The 24,815-nt window shown below is 36.0% G+C and overlaps 1 protein-coding gene across 9 annotated transcripts in view; it reads left to right on the plus strand.

Moving 5' to 3' along the window:
• Nucleotides 1-24,815, plus strand: part of ATG4C (autophagy related 4C cysteine peptidase) — a 134,967-nt gene that overhangs the window by 45,614 nt on the left and 64,538 nt on the right. For all 9 annotated transcript variants that reach the window (XR_003434296.1, XR_003434297.1, XR_003434293.1 and 6 more), the window contains exons 4-9: nt 7,890-8,123; nt 10,229-10,559; nt 12,410-12,480; nt 18,386-18,522; nt 22,914-22,992; nt 23,652-23,728. Coding sequence is in view for 3 of the 9 variants with exons in the window: in XM_027113957.1 (XP_026969758.1) it covers nt 7,890-8,123; nt 10,229-10,559; nt 12,410-12,480; nt 18,386-18,522; nt 22,914-22,992; nt 23,652-23,728 (929 nt within the window). In the remaining 6 variants the exon portion in view is untranslated. The remainder of the gene's footprint in view (nt 1-7,889; nt 8,124-10,228; nt 10,560-12,409; nt 12,481-18,385; nt 18,523-22,913; nt 22,993-23,651; nt 23,729-24,815) is intronic.

A 24,815-nucleotide genomic window follows, 5' to 3' on the forward strand; every position in this document is an offset into this window, starting at 1 on the left:
ATTGTTTGTAGATTTTTTGATGATGGCCATTCTGACCGGTGTGAGGTGATACCACATAGTGGTTTTGATTTGCATTTCTCTAATGATTAGTGATGTTGAGCATTCTTTCTTGTGTTTGTTGGCAATCTGTATATCTTCTTTGGAGAAATGTCTGTTTAGGTCTTCTGCCCATTTTTGGATTGGGTTGTTTGTTTTTTGATATTGAGCTGTATGAACTGCTTGTAAATTTTGGAGATTAATCCTTTGTCTTTTGCTTCATTTGCAAATATTTTCTCCCATTCTGAGGGTAGTCTTTTCGTCTTGTTTATGGTGCCCTCTGCTGTGCAAAAGCTTTTAAGTTTTGTTAGGTCTCATTTGTTTATTATTGTTTTTACTTACATTTCTCTAGGAGGTGGATCAAAAAGGACCTTGCTGTGATTTATGTCATAGAGTGTTCTGCCTATGTTTTCCTCTAAGAGCTTGATAGTGTCTGGCCTTACATTTAGGTCTTTAATCCATTTTGAGTTTATTTTTGTGTATGGTGTTAGGAAGTGTTCTAATTTAATTATTTTACATGTAGCTGTCCAGTTTTCCCAGCACCACTTATTGAAGAGGCTGTCTTTTCTCCATTGTATACTTTTGCCTCCTTTATCAAAGATAAGGTGACCATATGTGCGTGTGTCTATCTATGGGCTTTCTATCCTGTTCTATTGATCTATATATCTGTTTTTGTGTCAGTACCATATTAACTTGATTACTGTAGCTTTGTAGTATAGTCTGAAGTCCTGGAGTCTGATTCCTCCAGCTCCGTTTTTCTTTCTCAGGATTGCTTTGGCTATTCGGAGTCTTTGTGTTTCCATACAAATTGTAAAACTTTTTGTTCTAGTTCTGTGAAAAATGCAATTGGCAGTTTGATAGGGATTGCACTGAATCTGTAGATTGCTTTGGGTAGTATAGGCTTTTTCACAATGTTGACTCTTCCAATCCCAGAACAAGGTATATCTCTCCATCTGTTTGTATCATCTTTAATTCTTTCATCAGTGTCTTATAGTTTTCTGCATACAGGTCTTTTGTCTTCTTAGGTTCATTCCTAGGTATTTTATTCTTTTTGCTGCAATGGTAACTGGAAGTGTTTCCTTAATTTCTGTTTCAGATTTTTCATCATTACTGTATAGGAATGCAAGAGATTTCTGTGCATTAATTTTGTATCCTGCAATTTTACCAAATTCATTGATTAGCTCTAGTAGTTTTCTGATAGCATCTTTAGGGTTCTCTGTGTATAGTATCATGTCATCTGCCAACAGTGACAGTTTTACTTCTTCTTTTCTGATTTGGATTCCATTTATTTCTTTTTCTTCTCTGATTGCTGTGCCTAAGACTTATAAAACTATGTTGAATAATAGCAGTGAGAATGGGCAACCTTGTCTTCTTCCTGATCTAAGAGGAAATGCTTTCAGTTTTTCACCATTGAGAACGATGTTGTGGGTTTGTTACATATGGCCTTTATTATGTTGAGGTAGTTTCCCTCTATGCCCACTTTCTGGAGAGTTTTTATCATAAATGGGTGTTGAATTTTTTCAAAAGCTTTTTCTGTATCTATTGAGATGATCATATGGTTTTGATCCTTCAATTTGTTAATATGGTGTATCACATTGATTGATTTGCATATATTGAAGAATTCTTGCATTCCTGGGATAAACCCCACTTGATTATGGTGTATGATCCTTTTAATGTGCTGTTGGGTTCTGTTTGCTGGAATTTTGTTGAAGATTTTTGCATCTATATTCATCAGTGATATTGGCCTGTAGTTTTCTTTTTTTGTGACATCTTTGTCTGGTTTTGGTATCAGGGTGATGGTGACATCATAGAATGAATTTGGGAGTGTTCCTCCCTCTGCTATATTTTAGAAGAGCTTGAGAGGGATAGGTGTTAGCTCTTCTCTAAGTGCTTGATAGATTTCACCTGTGAAGCCATCTGGTCCTGGGCTTTTGTATGTTGGAACATTTTTAATCACAGTTTCAATTTCAGTGCTTGTGATTGGTCTGTTTATATTTTCTATTTCTTCCTAGTTCAGTCTGGGAAGGTTGTGCTTTTCTAAGAATTTGTCCATTTCTTCCAGGTTGTCCATTTTATTGGCATGTAGTTGCTTGTAGTAATCTCTCCTGATCCTTTGTGTTTCTGCAGTGTCAATTGTTACTTCTCCTTTTTCATTTCTAATTGGATTGATTTGAGTCTTCTCCCTTTTTTTCTTGATGAGTCTGGCTAATGGTTTATCAATTTTGTTTATCTTCTCAAAGAACCAGCTTTTAGTTTCATTGATCTTTGCTATTTTTTCCTTCATTTGTTTTCACTTATTTCTGATCTGATCTTTATGATTCCTTTCCTTCTGCTAAATTTGGGGTTTTTTTGTTCTTTCTCTAATTGCTTTAGGTATAGGGTTAGGTTGTTTATTTGAGATGTTTCTTGTTTCTTAAGGTAGAATTGTATTGCTATAAACTTCCCTCTTAGAACTGCTTTTGCTGTATCCCATAGGTTTTTGGTCGTCGTGTTTTCATTGTCATTTGTTTGTAGGTATTTTTTGATTTTCTCTTTGATTTCTTCAGTGATCTCTTGGTTATTAAGTAGTGTATTGTTTAGCCTCCATGTGTTTGTATATTTTACAGATTTTTTTCCTGTAATTGATATCTAGTCTCATAGCATTGTGGTCAGAAAAGATACTTGATATGATTTCAATTTTCTTAAATTTACCAAGGCTTGATTTGTGACCCAAGATATGATCTATCCTGGAGAATGTTCCATGAGCACTTGAGAAGAAAGTGTATTCTGTTGTTTTTGGATGGAATGTTCTATAAATATCAATTAAGTCCATCCTGTTTAATGTATCATTTAAAGCTGTGTTCCCTTATTTATTTTCATTTTGGATGATCTGTCCATTGGTGAAAGTGGAGTGTTAAAGTCCCCTACTGTGATTGTGTTACTGTCAATTTCCTCTTTTATGGCTCTTAACAGTTGCCTTATGTACTGAGGTGCTCCTATGTTGGGTGCATAAATATTTACAATTGTTATATCTTCTTCTTGGACTGATCCCTTGATCATTATGTAGTATCCTTCTTTGTCTCTTGTAATAGTCTTTATTTTAAAGTCTATTTTGTCTGATATGAGAATTGCTACTCCAGCTTTCTTTTGATTTCCATTTGCATAGAATATCTTTTTATGTCTCCTTACTTTCAGTCTGCATGTGTCCCTGGGTCTGAAGTGGGTCTCTTGTAGACAGCATATATATTGGTCTTGTTTTTGTATCTGTTCAGTCAGTCTGTGTCTTTTGGTTGGAGCATTTAGTCCATTTACATTTAAGGTACATTTACATTTACGTTTATCGATATGTATATTCCTGTTACCATTTTCTTGATTGTTTTCAGTTTTTTTGGTAAGTCTTTTCCTTCTCTTGTGTTTCCTACCCAGAGAAGTTCCTTTACCGTTTGTTGTCAAGCTGGTTTGGTGGTGCTGAATTCTCTTAGCTTTTGCTTGTCTGTAAAGGTTGTAATTGCTCCATCGAATCTGAATGAGATCTTTGCGGGGTAGAGTAATCTTGGTTGTAGGTTTTTCCCTTTCATCACTTTAAATATGTCCTGCCACTCCCTTCTGCTTGCAGAGTTTCTGGTGAAATATCAGCTGTTAACCGTATGTGGATTCCCTTGTATGTTATTTGTTGCTTTTTCCTTGCTGCTTTTAATAGTTTTTCTTTGTATTTAGTTTTTGATAGTTTGATTAATATATGTCTTGCTGTGTTTTTCCTTGTATTTATCCTGTATGGGACTCTCTGTGCTTCCTGGACTTGGTTGCCTATTTCCATTCCCATGCTAGGGAAGTTTTCAACTATAATCTCTTCAAATATTTTCTCAGACCCTTTCTTTTTGTCTTCTTCTTCTGAGAGCCCTATAATTCAAGTGTTGGTGTATTTAATGTTGTCCCAAGGGTCTCTGAGACTGTCCTCAATTCTTTTCATTTGTTTTTCTTTATTCTGCTCTGTGGCAGTTATTTCCATTATTTTATCTTCCAGGTCACGTATCTGTTCTTCTGCCTCAGGTATTCTGCTATTGATTCCTTCTAGAGAATTTATAATTTCATTTACTGTGTTGTTCATCACTGTTTGTTTGCTCTTTAGGTCTTCTAGGTCCTTGTTAAATGTTTCTTATATTTTCTCCATTCTATATCCAAGATTTTGGCTCATCTTTACTATCATTATTATGAATTCTTTTTCAGTTAGACTGCCTGTTTCCCCTTCATTTGTTTGGTCTGGTGGGTTTTTACCTTGCTCCTTCATCTGCTGCATATTTCTGTCTTCTCATTTTGTTTAACTTACTGTGTTTGGGGTCTCCTCTTCACAGGCTTTGGGTTCTTTGTTCCTTTTGTTTTTGGTGTCTGCCCCCAATGGGTGAGGTTGGTTCAGTGTGTTGTGTAAGCTTCCTGGTGGAGGGGACTGGTGCCTGGGTTGTGGTAGGTGGGCCTGGATCTTCTGGTGGGCAGGGCTGTGTCTGGTGGTGTGTTTTGGCATGTGTGTGAACTTAGTATGAGTTTAGGCAGCCCTCTTGCTTATGCGTGTGGTTGTTTTTTTGTCTTACTAGTTGTTTGGCATGGGGTGTCCAGCACTGGAGCTTGCTGGCCATTGGGTAGATCTGGGTCTTAGCATTGAGACGGAGAGCTCTCACCAATTGATATTACGTGGGGCTGGGAGGTCTCTGGTGGTCCAGTGTTGTGGACTTGGCTCTCCCACCTTGGAGGTTCAGGCCTGACATCCTGCCGGAGCACCAAGACCCTGCCAGCCCCATGGCTCGGAAGAAAAGGAAGAAAAAAAGGGGGGGAAAAAGAAACCAGATAGAATCCCAAACCAAATGGTAAAAGCAAAACTAGACAAAATCACACAAAGTAACGCACACGCACACACACTCATAAAAAGAAATAATAGGGGCTTCCCTGGTGGCGCAGTGGTTGGAAGTCTGCCTGCTGATGCAGGGGACATGGGTTTGAGCCCTGGTCTGGGAGGATCCCACATGCCGCGGAGCGGCTGGGCCCATGAGCCACAATTACTGAGCCTGCACGTCTGGAGCCTGTGCTCCGCAACAAGAGAGGCTGCGATAGTGAGAGGCCCGCGCACCGCAATGAAGAGTGGCCCCCACTTGCCGCAACTATAGAAAGCCCTTGCATAGAAATGAAGACCCAACACAGCCGTTAAAAAAGAAAAAGAAAAAAAGAAATAATAATTAACAAAGAACAGTCAGAACCCTAGGACAAATGGTAAAAGCAAACCTAAACAGACAAAACCACACAATGAAACATATGCATACACACTCACAAAAAGGGAAACAAGGGGGGAAAAATCAATAAATAAGAAATTTAAAAAAGAAGAGAGCAACTAAACCAATAAACGAATTCACCAATGATAACAAGCACTAAAAACTAAACTGAGAGAAACGTAAAAACCAGAAACAAATCAGACGCAGAAAGCAAACCCCAAGTCTACAGTTGCTCCCAAAGTCCACTGCCTCAATTTTGAGAACATTCGTTATCTATTCAGGTATTTCACAGATGCAGGGTTCTTCTGCTTGATTGTGGGGATTTAATCTGCTCCTCCTGAGGCTGCACAGAAGAATTTCCCTTTCTCTTCTTTGTTCGCACAGCTTCTGGGGTTCAGCTGTGGTTTTGTCCCCGCCTCTGTGTGTATGTCACCCTCAAGCATCTGTTCCCTGCCCAGACAAGAGGGGGTTAAAGCAGTGACTGATTAGGGGTCTCTTGCTCACTCAGGCCAGGGAGAAAGAGGGTACAATAGTCATAATTGGAATGCGGGGCGAGCCTGCGGCGGCACAGGCTGGCATGACATTGCAACAGCCTGAGGCACACCGTGTGTTCTCCCTGGGAAGTTGTCCTTGGATCTTGGGACCCTGGCAGTGGCCGGCTGCACAGGCTCCCGGTGGGGGGGGCATGGGTAGTGACCTGTGCTTGCACACGGGATTTTTGGTGGCAGCGGCGACAGCGTTAGCATTCCTTGCCCATCTCTGGGGTCCAGGCTGATAGCCGCAACTTGCTCCCATCTCTGGAGCTCACTTAGGTGGTACTTTGCCTTCTGTGGGCACAGAGGAAAGGAGTCCTCTCTCCTCATGCACCCCGAAACAATGGTCTCTTGTTTCTTCAGCAGGTCCAGACTTTTTCCTGGACTCCCAGCTAGCTGTGGTGCACTGGCCCCCTTCAGGCTGTCTTCTCGCAGCCAACCCCAGTCCTCTCCCTGGGATCCGACCAAAGCCCGAGCCTCAGCTCCCAGCCTCCACCCGCCCCGGTGGTTGAGCAGACAAACCTCTCGGGCTGGTGACTGCTGGTCGGCAGTGATCCTCTGTGAGGGAATCTCTCCACTTTGACCTCTGCACCCCTATTGCTGCACTCTCCTCCGTGGCTCTGAAGCTTCCCCCAACGTCACCAACCCCCCACCGTCTCCACCAGTGAAGGGGCTTCCTAGTGTGTGGAAACCTTTCCTCCTTCACAGCTCCCTCCCAGAGGGGCAGGTCCTGTCCCTATTCTTTTGTCTCTGTGTTTTCTTTTTTCTTTTGCCCTTCCCTTCCCTGCCCCAGAGGGGCAGGTCCTGTCCCTATTCTTTTGTCTCTGTGTTTTCTTTTTTCTTTTGCCCTTCCCAGGTACGTGGGGATTTTCTTGCCTTTTGGGAAGTCTGAGGTCTTCTGCCAGCGTTCAATAGGTGTTCTGTAGGAGTTGTTCCACATGTAGATGTATTTTTGATGTATTTGTGGGGAGGAAGGTGATCTCCACATCTTACTCCTCCGCCATCTTGAACGTCCCCCTGGCTTGTATTCTTTTAATTACCTCTGACACTATATGCTACAACTTAGCTCCATTAAGCTGAATATTACGAAGTTTGGGTGATTGTAATTTTTTTCAGAATGAGCTTGAAAAGGGATAGGTGCAGGAAAGATGAGGAATAAAAGCATGATAAAACTGCTTTAACATCCTTTAGAAGGGCATTAGAAATTAAACTCCTTGGAATTGAGCGTTATGGGCAGATTTATCTCCCTATGCATCCACCCACCCAAACCAGCCTACATTTATTAGGATCTATTTGTGCTAGGCACTGTGCTTCATGCTGAGGTTGAAAAGATGACTCAGACTTTCTGTCTGGAAGAATCAAGAAATGATAGTTCCTTTTGAGCACTAGTCTTTTGTAAATTATTGGGCAAATAGTGACCATAGTTTTCACATAGAAATTGCATAGGAGATAATCAATTTGGAAAAGCCTTTAAAAATGATATATGTGGGTCACAACAATTTAAAAAAGTATATACTTCAACATGAAAGGATACGAATATATTTAAGAATTTTATATTCTTACTGTTTAGCTTGTTAGTTTTGATTTTATAATTTGAGTATAAATATTCATGACAATAAATACAATGTGCACATTTTATTTGATTTTAAGAACTAGTTATGTGATTACATACATTTTTACATATTGACAAATCACGATATTTTATTTGCAAATCTCATTTTAGAGAGCACTAATATCTATATCCTGAGCCAAATGAGGCAATAAGAAAATATATTTTTATATTACGTCCTCATAAGAGAGTTGATTATATTCGGAATATAGGGTATTATTATTAACAACAGTAGTACTGATAATACCTTATATTAGTTAGCACCAGAGTATACAGAACATTTCAGCATTCATTCTCATTTGATTTTCATAACAGCCTGAATAGGCAGAATATGAGACTTATCTTCATTTTAATTGAAAAAAAAGAATTAGAAAGATTGTGCTGTGCTCCATATTGAGAATAATGGGAATATAGTACCATTATTGACATTTCTTTGCATTTATTTAGAGTATAGTTTATATTTTTATTTTGTAGATGAAAATGAACTGTTACCTGTAAGCTCAGGATGTACAATAGAAGATCATGTGATTGCGGGAAGTGTAGAAGAATTTCGTAAAGACTTCATTTCAAGAATATGGCTTACCTACAGGGAAGAGTTTCCTCCAATAGAAGGCTCAGCTTTGACAACGGACTGTGGTTGGGGCTGTACACTAAGAACTGGCCAGATGCTGTTGGCTCAAGGACTCGTACTACACTTCCTTGGTAGAGGTAAATCAAATCTCTGGTTTTAGGGGGATTTGTTATTGTTACTGTTTTTTAAATTTGAACTCTAGCTTGCAAACTGAATAAAATTCCCTGATGTTAATTTCCTGAGTCCCCTATGTCTTCTAAAGTTGTAACTAATCTACCATGTAACATCTTTGTTGGACTGGGCCATTCACCTTTCAAACATACAGGTTAAACGTAAGTATTATTCATGACTACCACTATGAATTAATTAAGTTCAAATTTTAGTAGTCTTTGGATTTTTTGTTGCTGTTATCATTTAGTTCTTTTTGATTGAACTCTAGATTATCTCCAGTTCAGTAAATTCTGGGCAGGTCAACAGCAGTGACTTTGAGCAGAAAATTATTGAGCAGTTAATGTTTTTACATTATTTAAATCTTAAGAAATTTTACAGTTTTATGCTTTAAAATTATTTTTATCTTTATAAATGTGATTATAATCAGTTAAATTGATTAGGGCATTTTCTTAATAAGGTCATCATGCTTAGACTTTTAGACTCTCAGAAATGTCATTGATACTAACTTACATATATCTATGTTTTCCAATGTGCCACCTTTCTTACCAGTTCTGTTAGTTCATTTTTATATAATGTGTACATTTGTAGGAGGATTTTAGTTTACCGTTTTAGGCTATCATATCTGGTTATTACTAAGTGTCGTTATATTTTTTTAAGTGTCAGACAATTTTCTGCAATGCATGGCAATTATTTAATAACCTTTCTGTAGGGATTATTGATGAGATCATTTGGAGAGAATGTTTATTCAAGAGCAGTGTGGATATTGCAAGGAAAAGGAATTTTTCAGCTTTTTCTGGGATGATTTATTTATAGTCTCATGCAATCATGGATAAGAATTGGAATACTTTTCACACTTCTGACTAGGTCTCTGAATCTGTGACTCATTTTGTTAGCTTGAAATTATATGAATGTTTGGGGACTGTTGTGTTATTGAAAACAGTGAGGTAGTGATATAATTGATTTGGGGGGGATCTTTGATCTCTAATGACTTCATTTATTAACTTCATTTACTAGAGAATTGATGTTACTCCCTAAATAATAAAGTTATTTTGAAAGGACTGTATGAGAAAAAAAACACCTTGTAAAGAAATACTAAACTTCCAGGTCAAACTTCTATTTTAACATATAACCAAAACAAAATCCACTTTCTGAAGTTAAACTCTCATAAATACTATGATTGTTAGTTGAATATGTTTATTGTGCCTTTTGGTAGTCAAGACTGGATGTCTGGTGAGCAGTACTGGTAATGGAATACAAAAGTCTTTATTCCACCTTAACACTGTCAAAAAAAAGAAAAGAAAGGGGCTTCCCTGGTGGCACAGTGGTTGAGAGTCCGCCCGCCGATGCAGGGCACATGGGTTCGTGCCCCGGTCCGGGAAGATCCCACATGCCGCGGAGCAGCTAGGCCCGTGAGCTGTGGCCGCTGAGCCTTCGCGTCCGGAGCCTGTGCTCTGCAACGGGAGAGGCCACAACAGTGAGAGGCCCACGTACCGCAAAAAAAAAGAAAAGAAAAGAAAGAAAAACATATTCCAGAATTGTCCATTTGTACCTAAGTTTACTATTTTTTCTCTTTCATTACGGTAATTTTTTCCTGATTATATGTAATATATCCCCATTCAAAAAATTTTAGAAAATACAGAAAAGTCCGGAGAGTAATATTTCAACTCAAAAGTAAACATCATTGGTATATTGGCATGTTTCCTCTGCTTGTACGTTTATTATTTTTTTTTTACACAGCTTTATTTAGATATAATCAACATACCATAATTTCACTCATTTAAAGTGAACAACAATTCAGTGGTTTTTAGTTTATTTACAGAGTTCTACAATTATCCCCATAATCTAATTTTAGGATTTTCATCTTCCCCCAAAGAAACCTCATACCCATTAGCAGTCATTCCCAATAGCAACCATTAATCTACTTTCTATCACTATAAATTTGCCTATTTCTGACTTTGCTATTTTAGTTTAGTAACCCATAGGACTTTAAATGCTACATGCTTATTTTAGTAGAATTGTTAAAGTCTAACTATTTAAAAGATCTGAACACCTTGCTTTGGAACTGCTATAGCTTGGACCTGGCCTGATGCTTTGAACGTTGAAAATTCAGACTCTGAATCATGGACTTCCAACACTGTAAAAAAATTTACTGCATCATTCGAAGCATCGCTTTCAGCGGAAAGAGAGCTCAAAACCCCAACAATTTCTCTGAAGGAAACAATCGGGAGATATTCTGATGATCGTGAAATGCGAAATGAAATTTATCACAGGAAAATCATCTCTTGGTTTGGTGATTCCCCCTTGGCTCTCTTTGGTTTACATCAACTAATAGAATATGGAAAGAAGTCTGGGAAAAAAGCTGGAGATTGGTATGGACCAGCTGTGGTTGCTCACATTTTAAGGTAAAATTGTTTTAAAATCTTTCATCTTGTGACAGAGGTCCTCAGGCTCAGAGATAGTGATTTTTGCAGTGCATATATATTATTGGAACTTTTAAAGTCTAACCGTATGAGAATATTCATAAAGTAGCTTTCATTTACTGTTAGGGAAAAAACAAGACATACTGTGACTCTAGTTACATTTATCTACTGACAAATTTTTCTTCTTTTGCTCATAGGTATAGATATCCAAGGTCTCTTTCTAACCAGGTTTTCATTAGACTACCTTATTGAAATGTTCTAAAAACTAACAACTCTTTCAACCTTGGAACATGCATAATAACATTATAGTGTTTTTTTTTTAATAGTGTAATCTGGGGGCTGTAATGTACTGATAGTGTAATGAAATGTCAAGAGCTAAAATTGATGTTTTCAGCATTTCTTTTCACACATCAAATTCTTGTGAATTGTAAATGTATGGGACTATTAATATTATAATTATATCATAGTAAAATAAAGTGTCTGTGACATTCAGAGTAGTTAGAAGAAAGTCGAAAGTCAGATTTCACTATACCTCAGCTTTTTATGTGCCAATTATTTGGATGCTACTTAAGTTTTTTAAAAAGTTGTCATATTTATTGTGTCCCACTATTATTATTAACTGAATCATTAATATTGTCATCCAAGTACAGCATGTTATAGTAAATTTAGTCTATTTAGAATAATATACAAAATCCAAATTAGTACAAAGGTTTTTTTTGCTTATTAACAGGCTTTTATATTTTATAGGTCAGATGCTTATAGTTGAAAAAGTAGTTGCCTAATATTATTAAATGGATTGTTAATAATGTCAAGTCCAGCTTGGTATGACATATATAAAAACATAATCATAAAAGCATGGTTTCTACTCTTCAAGATGTTATGTTCTGTATCCCAGGGATCAGAACACTTTTTCTGTAAAAGGCCTAATGGTAAATAGTTTAGGCTTTGCAGGCTATATAAGGGCTCTATTGCTCATTTTGCTCTTTTTTTTCTTTTTTTGTTTTACAGTCGTTGAAAACTGTAAAAACCATTCTTAGCTTGCAGGCTGTACAAAAACAGGCCACAGGTCATGCTTGGACTATGGGCCATAGTTTTCCCATCCCTCTTTTATATTAGCACATACAAACATGCATAATAAGGCATGTTAAGTTAAAAAATTATAAAGATACAGTTAAATAAAAGTATTTTTCCACAATTTGTGTAATTTCCTTTTACATATATTGTTGTGATTTTTTTTCACTTCATGTGCACCATTGAGAATATTATACTCACTTGGAAATATTTTTCAATTTGCAGTTTTATTTATAGAATTCTAGGACTTGAAAGTGGGAAATTCATTTGTTCAGGTCATATAGGTTTTTGAATGAAGGAAAAAAGTCATGCTATTGTTTAAAGAAAAGAAAAAATCTTTCATAAATGTACCAGAGGACAATCATACTTTGCTAGTCAGTAATGTAAGTTAATATGAAGTAAACCTTGAAGCATATTGTAATACCACTGGGTAGAAAACATTTAATATAGCCAGGTGAGTTTGAGAGAAATTCTTTTTTGGGGGGCAGGGTGGGGTTCACACCTTTGTACCCAAGAATTTTAAAATATGTTTTTTAAACTTATGTTTTAATGTTTTTTGAGTAATTTAGTGTAATATTCTACTTTGAAAAAATTGACTTGATTTTTGATACCATTCAGATGATAGTTTTGAAAGCAGACACTATAGGGTAAATAGGAAAGTCAAGAAAATGATGGCTTTCTTTTCCCTTAAATTAAATCGTTTGTTATTAACTGGAAATGTTAGTTAGGATTTTAAAGGATAATGCTTGTTATTTTCTTAGAAAAGCAGTTGAAGAAGCAAGACACCCAGATTTACAAGGAATAACTATTTATGTTGCGCAAGATTGTACAGGTGAGGAATGTATTATATAATTCTACTTTTTATCCATTTATTTGGTCAGACCTTTTTAAAAATTTAGGTATAATTGATATATAACATTATATTAGTTTCAGATGTATAACATAATGATTCAGTATTTGTATATATTGTGAATGATCACCATAATTAGTCTAGTTAGCATCCGTCACCATACATAGTTAGAAAATTTTTTTTCTTGTGATGAGAACTTTCAGATATACAATACAGTATTATTAACTATAGTGCCCATCCCCATGCTGTACATTATATCCTTATGACTTATTTATCTTATAGCTGGAAGTTTTAGCGCCCTTCACCCATTGTGTCCCCCCATCCCACTTCTGCCAGTCATCAGTCTGTTCTGTGTATCTGTGAGCTTGGTGTTTTGTTTATTCATTTTGTTCTGCTTTTTAGAGTCCACATATAAGTGAGATCATACAGTATGTGTCTTTCTCTGTCTGACTTATTTCACTTAGCATAACGCCCTCAGGGTCTATCCATGTTGTCACAAATGGCAAGATTTCATTCTTTTTTATGGTTAAATAATATTCCACTGTATATACGTACCACATTTTCCTTATCCATTATCCATTGATGGGCACTTAGGTTGTTTCCATATTTTGGCTATTGTAAATAATGCTGCAGTGATTAAAGAGGTGCATTTATCTTTTTGAGATAGTGGTTTCGTTTTCTTCAGATAAATACCCAGAAGTTGAATTGCTGGATCACGTTGTAGTTCTATTTTTAATTTTTTGGGGAACCACTGTACTGTTTTCCTTAGTGGCTGCACCAACTTACATTCTCAACAACAGTGCACAAGGGTTCCCTTTGCTCCATATCTTCAACAACATTTGTTGTTTCTTGTCTTTTTGGTAATAACCATTCTAACAGGTGTGAGATGATATCTCGTGGTTTGATTTGCATTTCTCTGATGATTAGTGATGCTGAGCACCTTTTCTTGTACCTGTTGGCCATTTGTATGGCTTCTTTGGAAAAATGTCTCTTCAGATCTTCTGCCCATTTTTTTAATTGGATTATTTGTTTTTTTGATGTTGAATTATGTGAGATCTTTGTATAGTTTGGATATTAACCCCTTATCAGATATATGATTGCAAATATTTTCTTCTATTTGGTAAGTTACCTTTCTATTTTGTTGATGGTTTCCTTTGCTGTACAGAAGCTTTTTAGTTTGATGTATTCTCATGTGTTTATTTTTGCTTATGTTGCTTTGTGGTGTCAAATTGAAAAAATTATCACCAAGACCAATGTCAAGGAGCTTTCCGCCTGTTTTCTTCTAGGAGTTTGTGGTTTCAGGTCTTGTGTTCAAATCTTTGATGATCGATTTTGATTTAATTATTGTGTATGGTATAAGATAGTGGTCCAATTTTATTCTTTTGCATGTGGCTGTCCAGTTTTCCCAATACCATTTATAATTAGATTTTTCATAAGTATTTAGCTTATAGCTTATCCCAATTATACTGTAAATGATGAAAGTAGAGACCATGTTTTACACATTTTTGTTCCTACATTGCGCCCTGTATAGGCACTGATTAAATATTTCTTGATTGAATATATACTATGAATTATTAGTTGCAATATTAAAATAAGTTCTTAAGGAAAATTTCAATATTTAAAATGACTACTTAAAAAAGATAGGTGGGAAAATTTAACATAGGTATATACTTGGGGTGCATGTCTGCCATGTCTCATCTCATTGGGGATATGTTTCAAGGAAGGAAAATTCTCTGTTTGATTTGTTTCTCACTAGTCCTTCAGTAAATCATCTGATCATGATGCAGCTATTGTCCAGAATGTTGCTTTGTTTTATTGTTATGGGTATTCTGTTTAATGACCAGTATCTATAGTAATTTTGAAACTCTATTGGGGATAAAATAGTGACCTTAATTTCCTAATAAAATAAAAGTGCCTTCAAAGTAAACCACCTCATGTTGTTTATTTTTTACCGAAATGCTGTTAAGAGGATAAAATATGTTAATGTTTGGGGAAAGTTAAATATACTTCAATTATGTTTAATATAAGGGTATTTACAAAATGCTTGAGATTACCCTGGTAACTGACTAGTGTTCATAGTGTGGATATAATCGTTACTAAATACACGTGCATTTTGTTCGGCCTTTTGTTAAGGTTAATTGGATTTTTAAGAAAGACTGATAAGCCATGATTATAGCCATATGAACATGAAAGTTTTAAGTTTTCAGATGAGTGTGTGAATTTTGCAGGTACTGTATTTGTTTATCAGGTAGGAAATCTTACAAGTAAAATGTACTGTGTTAAGAGTTCTAATTAAGCCAGAGGATGTGCTTAAACAATTAGTCATTAAATAATTTATGGATTTGCCTTTTGTGCTTTTATTGATATCAATCAGCCTTGGTCTTATGCGTTACATATTGTTAGTTAATTAAAGAACACAAAGCTACTCAATATCTAAGTGGTTTGTGTAATTTGAAGTAGATCTTAAAATTTTGAACACTGACGTTTAAAATTCTAAAGGGAGAGTTTATATTACTGTAGTGCATTTTGATAGATTGTGAGGTTAGGAACTAGGTGAAGCCAGAGTCTATTAATAATTCCCCTCCACACCCCCATCTTCATTAGTGTTTTTAAAAGCTCCACTTTCTATTCATTTTCTCTTCCTCTCATTCTGTATTCTCTTCCTTTGTGATTGCATATTTTTCCATGCCTTTAAGTAGTTAAGACTGTGCTCTATATATTAGGACTTCTAAAACTGCATTTCTAGTGCTACTTGTGTTAATATGAGGTAACTCGTATTTTCTGCTGTCCTTCAAATATTTCCATCTGGATGTTCTACAAACACTTCAAATTCAGCGTGTTTAAGATTAAACCTGTCATTCCCCTCTACACCACTCCTTTCTTGCTTTCTATTTTCTCTTCACTAATAGTATCATGTCCACATGCGTGCGTACTTATTCTTGACTCTTTTTTCGTTGCTTATATCTAGTTAGTCAACCAAAGCTTAACAAATTATACTTAAAAAAATGCATCTGAAATCTGTTCTCTCTTCTTCACTCTCATTGATTTAGATCAGATCCTTATCTCGAACTTGGACTTTAACTTGATTTCCCTTTCTTTTCTTTTTCTCATTCATCTGATCAAAAGAAATTGATCGTGTCCCTTAATTTAAAACCAATGACTGTCTGTTAACTCTAGTCTCAAGTTATTGTAGCATGTAAAGCACATGAAGTTCTTTACCATTTGTCTTGACCTACATTTCCAGCATCACCTCTCAACACTGTCTTCCATGCTGATACACCAAAGTACCATCAACCTGCAAGCCATTCCTTGGGCATACTATCATTATCTTTTCCACGTCTTTGCTGATATTATTGCCTCTGCTTAGAATGCCCCTTATTGTTAAAATGCCTTTTGTTAACTCTTACTCATTCTTTATGAACACGCTCGAAGGTACACCTTTGGTGAAGCCTTTACCAACTCCCATCAGGTAGAATTAGTTTATTATTCTGTGTTCTGTAACATCTTGGAAATACCTCTATTAAATATCGTGCTTGTAATTCACTTTTAATATCACCTTGTGCTTATCTGTATCTCCTTGGTAGATCAATGATTATTAAGGTAGCAGGGGTAGGGGAAAGGTACCAGAACCATTTGGTTGGCAATGACTGCTGTAGTGAGCCTGTGTTATGGAATTGGATTATTTCATAGCCCTTACATATGTTGAAAGTGGAGGAAAAATACCAAAACAATTGAGCCAGACACTGTGAAGTAAGGATCTTATTTGCTTTTATATTTCTCTGGCATAGAAAACTTCAATAAATAGTTGGCCGTCAATCAATGTGTGTTGAATTAGACGGAAGGGTAAGAAGCATTTGATAAGGAAGAACTTGTTGTATATGCTAGTGGAAATACTATTACTAGTGGAAAGTGGAAGATAGGGATGGTCATGTATGCACTGCCTCAGAAAAGTGAGAGAATTTAAAGGTTTATAATTAGAAGGCTTTACTGAGTAGTTTAGCAAAAATAAGATGACAGAATTGAAACATGGAAAGAACTGTTTTTCCATTTTTGTGGCTTCGGTTTAGACTGACTATGGGGGATAGGGAAGCAGGTGAACAGGAGACTATGATAGCTCATAATCGCAATTTGGAATTTAGGGAAGAACTGAGACAGCAGTGGCAGAATTTGTTAATCAGCTAACCGTGGAAGAGTAAAAGAGTTTGCTGACAGGGAGTATGGGTGTAAAGTAAGTTTTGAATAAAACTATTTTTTTTGTTGAACAAAACAAAATAAAGTTTTGTCTGTATTTGCTTCTACCAACTCCACCCATTTTCTCTTGAACTATCCACTTAGGCTCTCAAACCCATCACTCTACCAAAACTACTCTTGTCAATAATTTAATCTCGCTAAATCCAGTTGTCACTTCTCAGTCTTTTCCTCACAATCTGTCAGCAGCATTTGACACTGTTGACTTCTCCCCCACTCCTTGTAATGTTTTGTTTACTTAGTTTCCAGAACACTACTCTTCAGGTTTTCCTTTTACCATTGTGTCTGCTCCTTCACGGTCTCCTGTATGGATTCTTCCTTATCCCCCTATCTCTAAAGTACTTGGTGTGTTGTGCTACGTCTTTAGATCTCAACTTTTTTTTCTGTGTATACAGATTTGGATTTACCCAATCTCATAGCTTTACAGTACCGTCTGGGTCCTGTGAATTCCCAAATTTATAGCTCCATCCCAGACCTGTCCCCAAATGCAGGCTTTTATGTCCTTACCTGCCTACTTATCCTCCCTGCTTGCATGTCTAATAGATATCTCAAACTTGGCATGTCTGAAACTGAATTCCCACTCCTCCTTTCTATATTTTCCCTTCCTACAGTCTTCTATGTCTTTGTAAATGGCAGCCCGCCTACTCTGTTTGCTTATATGAAAACCACTCAAATCATCTATGACTCCTTTTTTCCTCTCACATCTTACATTTAATGTATTAAGGAGTTCTTCATTTTCAACTGATCAGTTTTCACCACCTGCACATGATCATCCCATGACCATTCCATATCTTGACAATACTGCCTTTGTTCAAGCCACCATCATCTCTTGCTGGGTTCCTGCAGTGGCTTTCTAACTTCTCTATGCTTCAGCCCTTGCCGTCTGCAGTCTGTTAACACAGGAACCAGACTGGTAAAGTATAAATCAGAGCAGGACATTCCTTTCCTAAAAAACTCTTCAGCGGCTTCCCATCTCACTCAAAGTAAAGACTGAATTCTTTATTAATGGCTTTTAAGATTTCCCACAATCTGTCTTCGTTCTCTCCCCATCTGTAACTTTATCTCCTAACCTCATTTTCTACTATTGTACTCCTTGCTCACTTCCCTGAAGAGGCACTGCTCTCTTGTTCCTGGAACAAGCTGGCAATGCTTCTGCTTTAAGACATTTGCACTTGCTGATCTTTCTATGTGGAATCTCTTCCCCCCAGGTATCTGCATTTCTTGGTTTCTTTCTTTCTTTAAGTCTTGACTTCCCTACCACCTTATTTTAAATTGCACCCCTTCTCTACATTTCTTATCCATCTTTTTCTCCCTTGCTTTTCTTGAAAGCACCTATCATCATCTGACATATATTATGTTTTACTTATTTATTGTCTACTTCCCTGTTAGATGGTATGCCTTGTGAGGGCAGGGGTTTTTCTCCATTTTGCTCACTGCTGAGGACCCAGTGCCATATAGTAGTTATTTGATAAATATCTATTGAATGCATAAATGAGGTAGGTATTTTTTAACTCATTGAGACCTCGTTAGTGATGTCAGAGATCATATGACTGGCCATTGTGGGGGGGAAATTAGGGTACAAATGTTTCTGAAAATCATTTTTATAAAATTTAATACATATTAATTGTGTTTTTCTCAGTTTACAGTTCTGATGTAATTGATAAACAGTGCACTTCCATGGCCTCTGATAATACAGATGACAAAGCTGTTATTATTCTAGTTCCTGTTAGACTTGGTGGAGAAAGAACCAATGCCGACTATTTAGATTTTGTAAAGGTATGAAATAAGAGCTAAAATTTTTTGAAGGCAATGCTGGCTGATATGAAAAATAGAGAAGGTTTGCAATCTTTTTTCTATGAAATGAGTAGTGATGATTTTATAGTTGTAGATTGTAAAGTTTGACATTAGAGATCTTAAATTTCAGTATTACAAGATCAGATGTGATTTGAAGAGTAAGGTGTTCTATGACAAAATAAAAAGGCTTTTAATCTTTGCAGCTAATCAGGGGGATACAGTGCAGCAATAATCATAGTCTGAAATATGTCTACAGTTCCCATCATCCTTATTTGTGATTTTTAAAAGTATGTACCTTTGTTTATTCATAAAACCCACATTAAACTATATCTAGGTAATTATTGAAACAAAATGAGTTTTTTTTTTATTGCTGCTGCATTATCTCTTAGTTTGTTTCCTGTGCTTCTATAAGGTCCATCAGTAGGTAGAATACTTATTTATATAGAACGAAATGATGAAGATAGTATGGGGAGCTTCCAACTTTGTTTTCTTCATATTAACCAGTTAAAAATCTGTTCTATTTCAGAACACATAATTCTTTTCTCCAAAAGAACCTGTCTAATTAGGTTATCTTGTCACAAAACTTTAACTTTTGAAATACTTAGTTTCTAGTTGAGAATATAGTATTTATATTATTTTCATAGTTTTAATAAGATCAAGACCAGAGATAGAACTCCTCTTTGAATGGAGTGTTGTGGCATATAGTAACCTTGAAATAAAGTTTAGATTTGTTCACCACATGAAGCCTTAACCCCATATTGTGGTCCCTATGTATATAGGTAGAACATGTATCCTCACTCTAGATTGTACCAATTCTAAAAACTTAGAGCAGTTATTTTCAATATGTGGTATATGGAAGTCTTCTAGCTGGTATATTGGCTTTTCCTAATCGTTACTAAACTGTTGCAGGCATACTTGTTACTAATAATACCAGTACTATAACCAATAACATATACATACCCTAGATAAAAGTGGGGTTTTGATTTCTAACATGTGGACTCTTTAGTAGAATTATTGGTGGAATGTGAGAAGATATGAACCATTTCATCTAGTGGATCCACGGAGGGTTTCGAGACTTCACGCATGTTGTCATGTCTCTGTTGGTTGTAACCAAATCTGAAATGAATTCCCCTGCCTTCTCTACTACCATGAGAAGATCAGAAATTGAGGCAGTCTCGGAACTGACTCTTTTGCCAAACCCCCACTCCTGGTGAAATGGACTGCAGATAGCTTTGAGGCATGCTTCATCTGGCTGAGAGCTTGGCTGTTTGGTGGTATTGATAAAAGTTATCAGATGAGTGATTCATTGGAGTCTACATTGTAGTGAAACAAACCATGGTTAGCTGTTAAAGTGATCCTTAGTACCTAGCATATAGGAGCTGCTCAGCAAATATTTGTTAACTCTCATATTTGTATAACACTTTTAATACAGATTTATCTCATTTTACCCTCATACTAGGTAGAAACTGGATTGTCTTTATAAAACAGAAATGACAGAAGTTAAGTGATATGTTCAAATTCGGATAACAAACTGGTGACAGAGACCAGAACTTACGTTGTTTTTCATATTTTCCTCTAAAATATGGACTCTCTGAAATGTAACATTTCTTTGAGCTTCTACGTATTTAATTTATGCTACAGTCCCCTTTTAGAGTAATGACTACTAATACATTTAAAATTTTCAACTCTCAGGTAAAACTGGCTGAAATGGCTGAGTGAAGTATTATGTTGTGTTATGAGTGAAGTGTTATGTTGTGCTTGGTCAGGGCGTGGTTGGGTCAGAAGCCAAAAGGAGAGCATGTAAAGAGTCATTCAGTTAGCAGTGAAAAAATAGTGTGTCTAATAGCCCTAAAAGAAAAGTAATCTTTCTCTTCCATTTCTGCTCCCTTTTCTTCTCCTCCTTCTCCACCTCCTCCTGTACCTCCATCACTGCCCCGCCCACTGCCCCCCACTACACTTCCTCCTCCTCCTCCTTTGTCAGCAGCTGTATTTTTTCCTGCCAAACCATTGTGCATTATACTCTCTAAAATTCACCATTCAATTCTAGTTTTAAAATGTATTGATTGAGGTAATTCCACAGTATTTCAGAGATGGTTACCATCTCCTGCTGCATTCTGTGAGGAGAAAGAAATTTGGTGTGGTGCTTTATCAGCTCTTACCACAGGAAGTTTACTTATTTATTTATTTTTAAAAGGACCTGGAATGAGGAAAATCCAATATGTTCTCTTTCTTCAGCAAGACAAATTAGGACTTTCCTTTTTGACTGATTACTTCAGTCTTATTTATTGCTTCATGGATACAGCTCAATCAATTCTCACCACTAGATAACTGTGAAAAAGCTTTTTTAGGAACTGAAAAGTGTTTCAGGTTTCCAAAGATACAGCTTCTTATATGTAATGGCATTTTAGCTCCTAATCTACTTATAAGTGTTTATTGCTAAATCTGCTCTAATCTGTTGAAAAGGAAATATAGGTGTCAAGAACCAAAGTCTTTCTTCCATTACCTGAAATCATTCTTTTTCTGAAGAGAGTCTGTGATGATTCTTGCTATACATATATGTATTTTTTCTTTTTCTTCTTGGCTATGAGGGACTTAGAACTTTCACTTCCTCATGGGTCCCTGTATCAGAAACATTGTATTTCAGCTGATCAGGTTGCCTCAGATTAAAGTAAGGCACTCTCTAATTGAGTTAAGGATTTTTATTTAGGGGGAAAGCAATAGAATAATAGAACTGTTAATAGAATGATAATAACAATAGAATAATAATAACTATTATTATCAAGTTTTTTGGTATAATTTCATCTTAATTTATTTTTTAGTTAGCTCTAAAATTTTAACTTTATATGCCTTCTCTGTTTCTGTAATTTCTTCAGTGCAGTTCTCCTTTCCAAAAAAACCTCTATGATATTTTCACAAGACTGAAAATGTACAAAATTTACAGCCATTAAATATTATAATATAGATCTATATTTATTGATAGGAAAAGATGTTTATGAGATAATGAATGACAAAAGTTACAATAGCATATGTTGTATGGTGCCATATATGTAACATTGTATTTATAAATCTATATGTGAATATATGTAATATAGACAGATGTCAAGAAGGTATTCTCCTAAATGTTAATAATGCTGAGTGTTGGGGCTTTGGGAAATTTCTGTGTGTGTTTTTTCAATAACCACCACATACTATTTTTAAGAAAATAATTAAGTTTAAACAAAACTGTGGTTTGTTTACTTGTTAAAGGAAAAAACCATTTGTTCATACAGTCTTTATTTTTGTATCTTCTAGATTTTGAAACATCCTCTCACTTAAGAGAAGGAAAGTTTATTGTTTAATATTTTGGGGTTTTATAACATATACTTTATAATTACTAGTGTTTTCTAACATAATATATGCTAAAATTAATGTTGAAACTATTGATAGGATATTGATTGATTCCACTGGACTTTTTTTTTTTTTTTTTTTTTTTTGCGGTACGTGGGCCTCTCACCGCTGCAGCCTCTCCTGCTGCGGAGCACAGGCTCCGGACGCGCAGGCCCAGCGGCCACGGCCCATGGGCCCAGCCGCTACGCGGCACGCGGGATCCTCCCAGACCAGGGCACGAACCCGCACCCCCTGCATCGGCAGGCGGACCCCCAACCACTGAGCCACCAGGGAAGCCCTGGACATGTTTTTAATTGACTCCACTCCATGGACATGTTTTTTTAAAAAGTATAGAATTACTTGGCCAAGCTTAAATAGAGTTCTGCTTAGAATAGATGCTGAGGGAAATATTAAACAATTTATTGAGGTATCACTTATATTTTATGATTAGTAAAATAAACTGAGTTTAAATACAGTAATAATTATTATTTTCCTTGGATCAAATTGTTTTCATTAGTCTTTATATTTATTCCAAATGAAGTAGCGTAAAAATTTTGTCATGAATGCCATTGATTAAAAATGGTTTTTAGTTTGTGATTCTAAGACTCAGGTTTCAGTGAAAACAGTGACAATGTCCAATAATTATTTCTAGCATTTCAAAAAGCCTGATGAAAATACTACATTGATCACAGCAAGGCTGCACCAGCTAACTGAAAGGCCAAATGTTTTTACTTTGGCAGGCATTTTTATTGCCTTTCCATGGTTAATGTTGTTTATCTCTATAACTGGCACATAATAATTGTTTAATTGTTGTTGAATGGTTTAAAGAAAATGGAAGATAGTTTGGTGGACAAAAGGATTTCAGAACATGGGGAAAATGTAATAAAAATAAAACTGGTGGTGAAAAATTTGGGAACTACTGCTACTATTAGTAATACAAATTTGGTTGTTTTGAATAATTATCATTTGTCTCTTGACTCTAAATCTGAATTAATTTATTTTGGCAGGGTATTTTAAGCCTTGAATATTGTGTGGGTATTGTTGGTGGCAAACCTAAACAGTCATATTACTTTGCTGGATTTCAAGGTTAGTGATTTAGTAAAATATATTTCTTCTCTGTTTTCTTTTAAAAGTTGGAAAGTTAATATAGGATCATCTAGAAACAGGATGATTAACGGAGCAAAATGAGTACCTTATAAATTCATCAGTCCTACCATAGCCGTTCATTTGTCATTTGGTCCACAACATAATTGGATTCTGTAAAATGTATATTTAATTTCTGTTATTGCATAAACAAGGCATAATTTATTGGTTTTACTAAACTTTAGAAGACATTGCTGCCACATTCTGGCAGTTGCTATTTATATATTTACCTTTTACCAGTTTTAGTGGTGCTAGTTGATGATAAAATGACAAGCAATATGTTCTTCCTGTCAGGATAATGTAGTGCAATACATTTTTCATATGCAAACTGTAGAATATAATTGTGTGTTTGTGAAAGTAATTTTATCACCAAAAATTAAATGACAGTCTCATCACTTTATAAAAATTCTGCTTATACAAGCATATTTGATTATGCAAAAGTTAATCTGTCCTGTGCAAACCTATGTTTCAGTCAATGAATATCAGTCTGGCAAGCTGTTACTCCCAGATTTTTTTCAGCTATTCTACATAGAAATTGGATTGTAAGCAGTGTAATAATAAGGTGTTTTTTGAATTACTTGTCTTCTGTTTTGTCCTTGTAGATGACAGTTTGATTTACATGGATCCTCATTACTGCCAATCTTTTGTAGATGTCAGCATAAAGGATTTCCCTCTTGAGGTACTGTGGATAAAGAGCTGGTACTGTTTTCTTACCATATGAAGCAAATTCTAATTATTTAGAGATGTGCTAGGCAGCTACGCTTTTATGGTATCACAGTTACAAGTTAATAATAAATATTTTACTAATTTATAAAATCATAATACATACAACGGTCAAAGGTTAAATAATTCGTTGCTGAATTTTAATTTACAATACACTTTCTTCTTCATTTATCTTTGTCTCTAACTTGTTAGATACCCTAGCCCTACCAAAATAAATGATCAAGCCTCCAAGTAATTTGTACATATACAGCTGAATAGTATTGAAGAATTTAAAATGTTAGGTATGTTTAAAAAAAAGGGAGAAAAAAAGAAAAATAAAGAAGATGATGGAGTTGGGTTAGAGTGACAAAGTGATTGAAAGAACCTGCAAAATTATTTTGCTTTAATTATAGTAATTAAGTCTTAGCCTCTAGTTAAGTTTTCACGAGTTTTAATTGGGTTTCTAATATTTGTTTTAGCTTTGATTTCTTAGTCTTCTTTTCCTTTATGTTAATCATTTTCTGATCCAGCATTTAAAAAAAATTTTTTATTACATTATAGTTGGTTTACAATGTTGTGTTAGTTTCAGGTATACAGCGAAGTGAATCAATTATACACGTGCAGCATTTTTTTTTTTTTTTTTTTTTTTTTTGCGGTACACGGGCCTGTGTCACTGTTGTGGTCTCTGCCGTTGCGGAGCACAGGCTCCGGACGCGCAGGCTCAGCGGCCATGGCTCACGGGCCCAGCCGCTCCGCGGCATGTGGGATCTTCCCGGACCGGGGCACGAACCCGTGTCCCCTGCATCGGCAGGCGTACTCTCAACCACTGTGCCACCAGGGAAGCCCCATGTGCAGCATTTTAATTCAGAAAATTTTGAGAGTGCATAAGTGAGACATGTTATTGTTACATGGTTTTGGTTCTTGTTTTCCCAGGTGATGCTTTTACAGCCTTTTAAAATAATCACTTGAGTGCCATGGATCACTCATTCTCAAGGGCTTGACAAGATGGAAATGTGGTTTAGTACTTTGTTTTAGTAATAGCTTGCTAGCTAATATTAATACCT

The sequence above is a fragment of the Aethalodelphis obliquidens genome, unplaced genomic scaffold (genome assembly GCF_003676395.1).
Source record: "Aethalodelphis obliquidens isolate GAN/ISIS:26980383/991018 unplaced genomic scaffold, ASM367639v1 scaffold13, whole genome shotgun sequence".
Taxonomy (NCBI): Eukaryota; Metazoa; Chordata; class Mammalia; order Artiodactyla; family Delphinidae; genus Aethalodelphis; species Aethalodelphis obliquidens.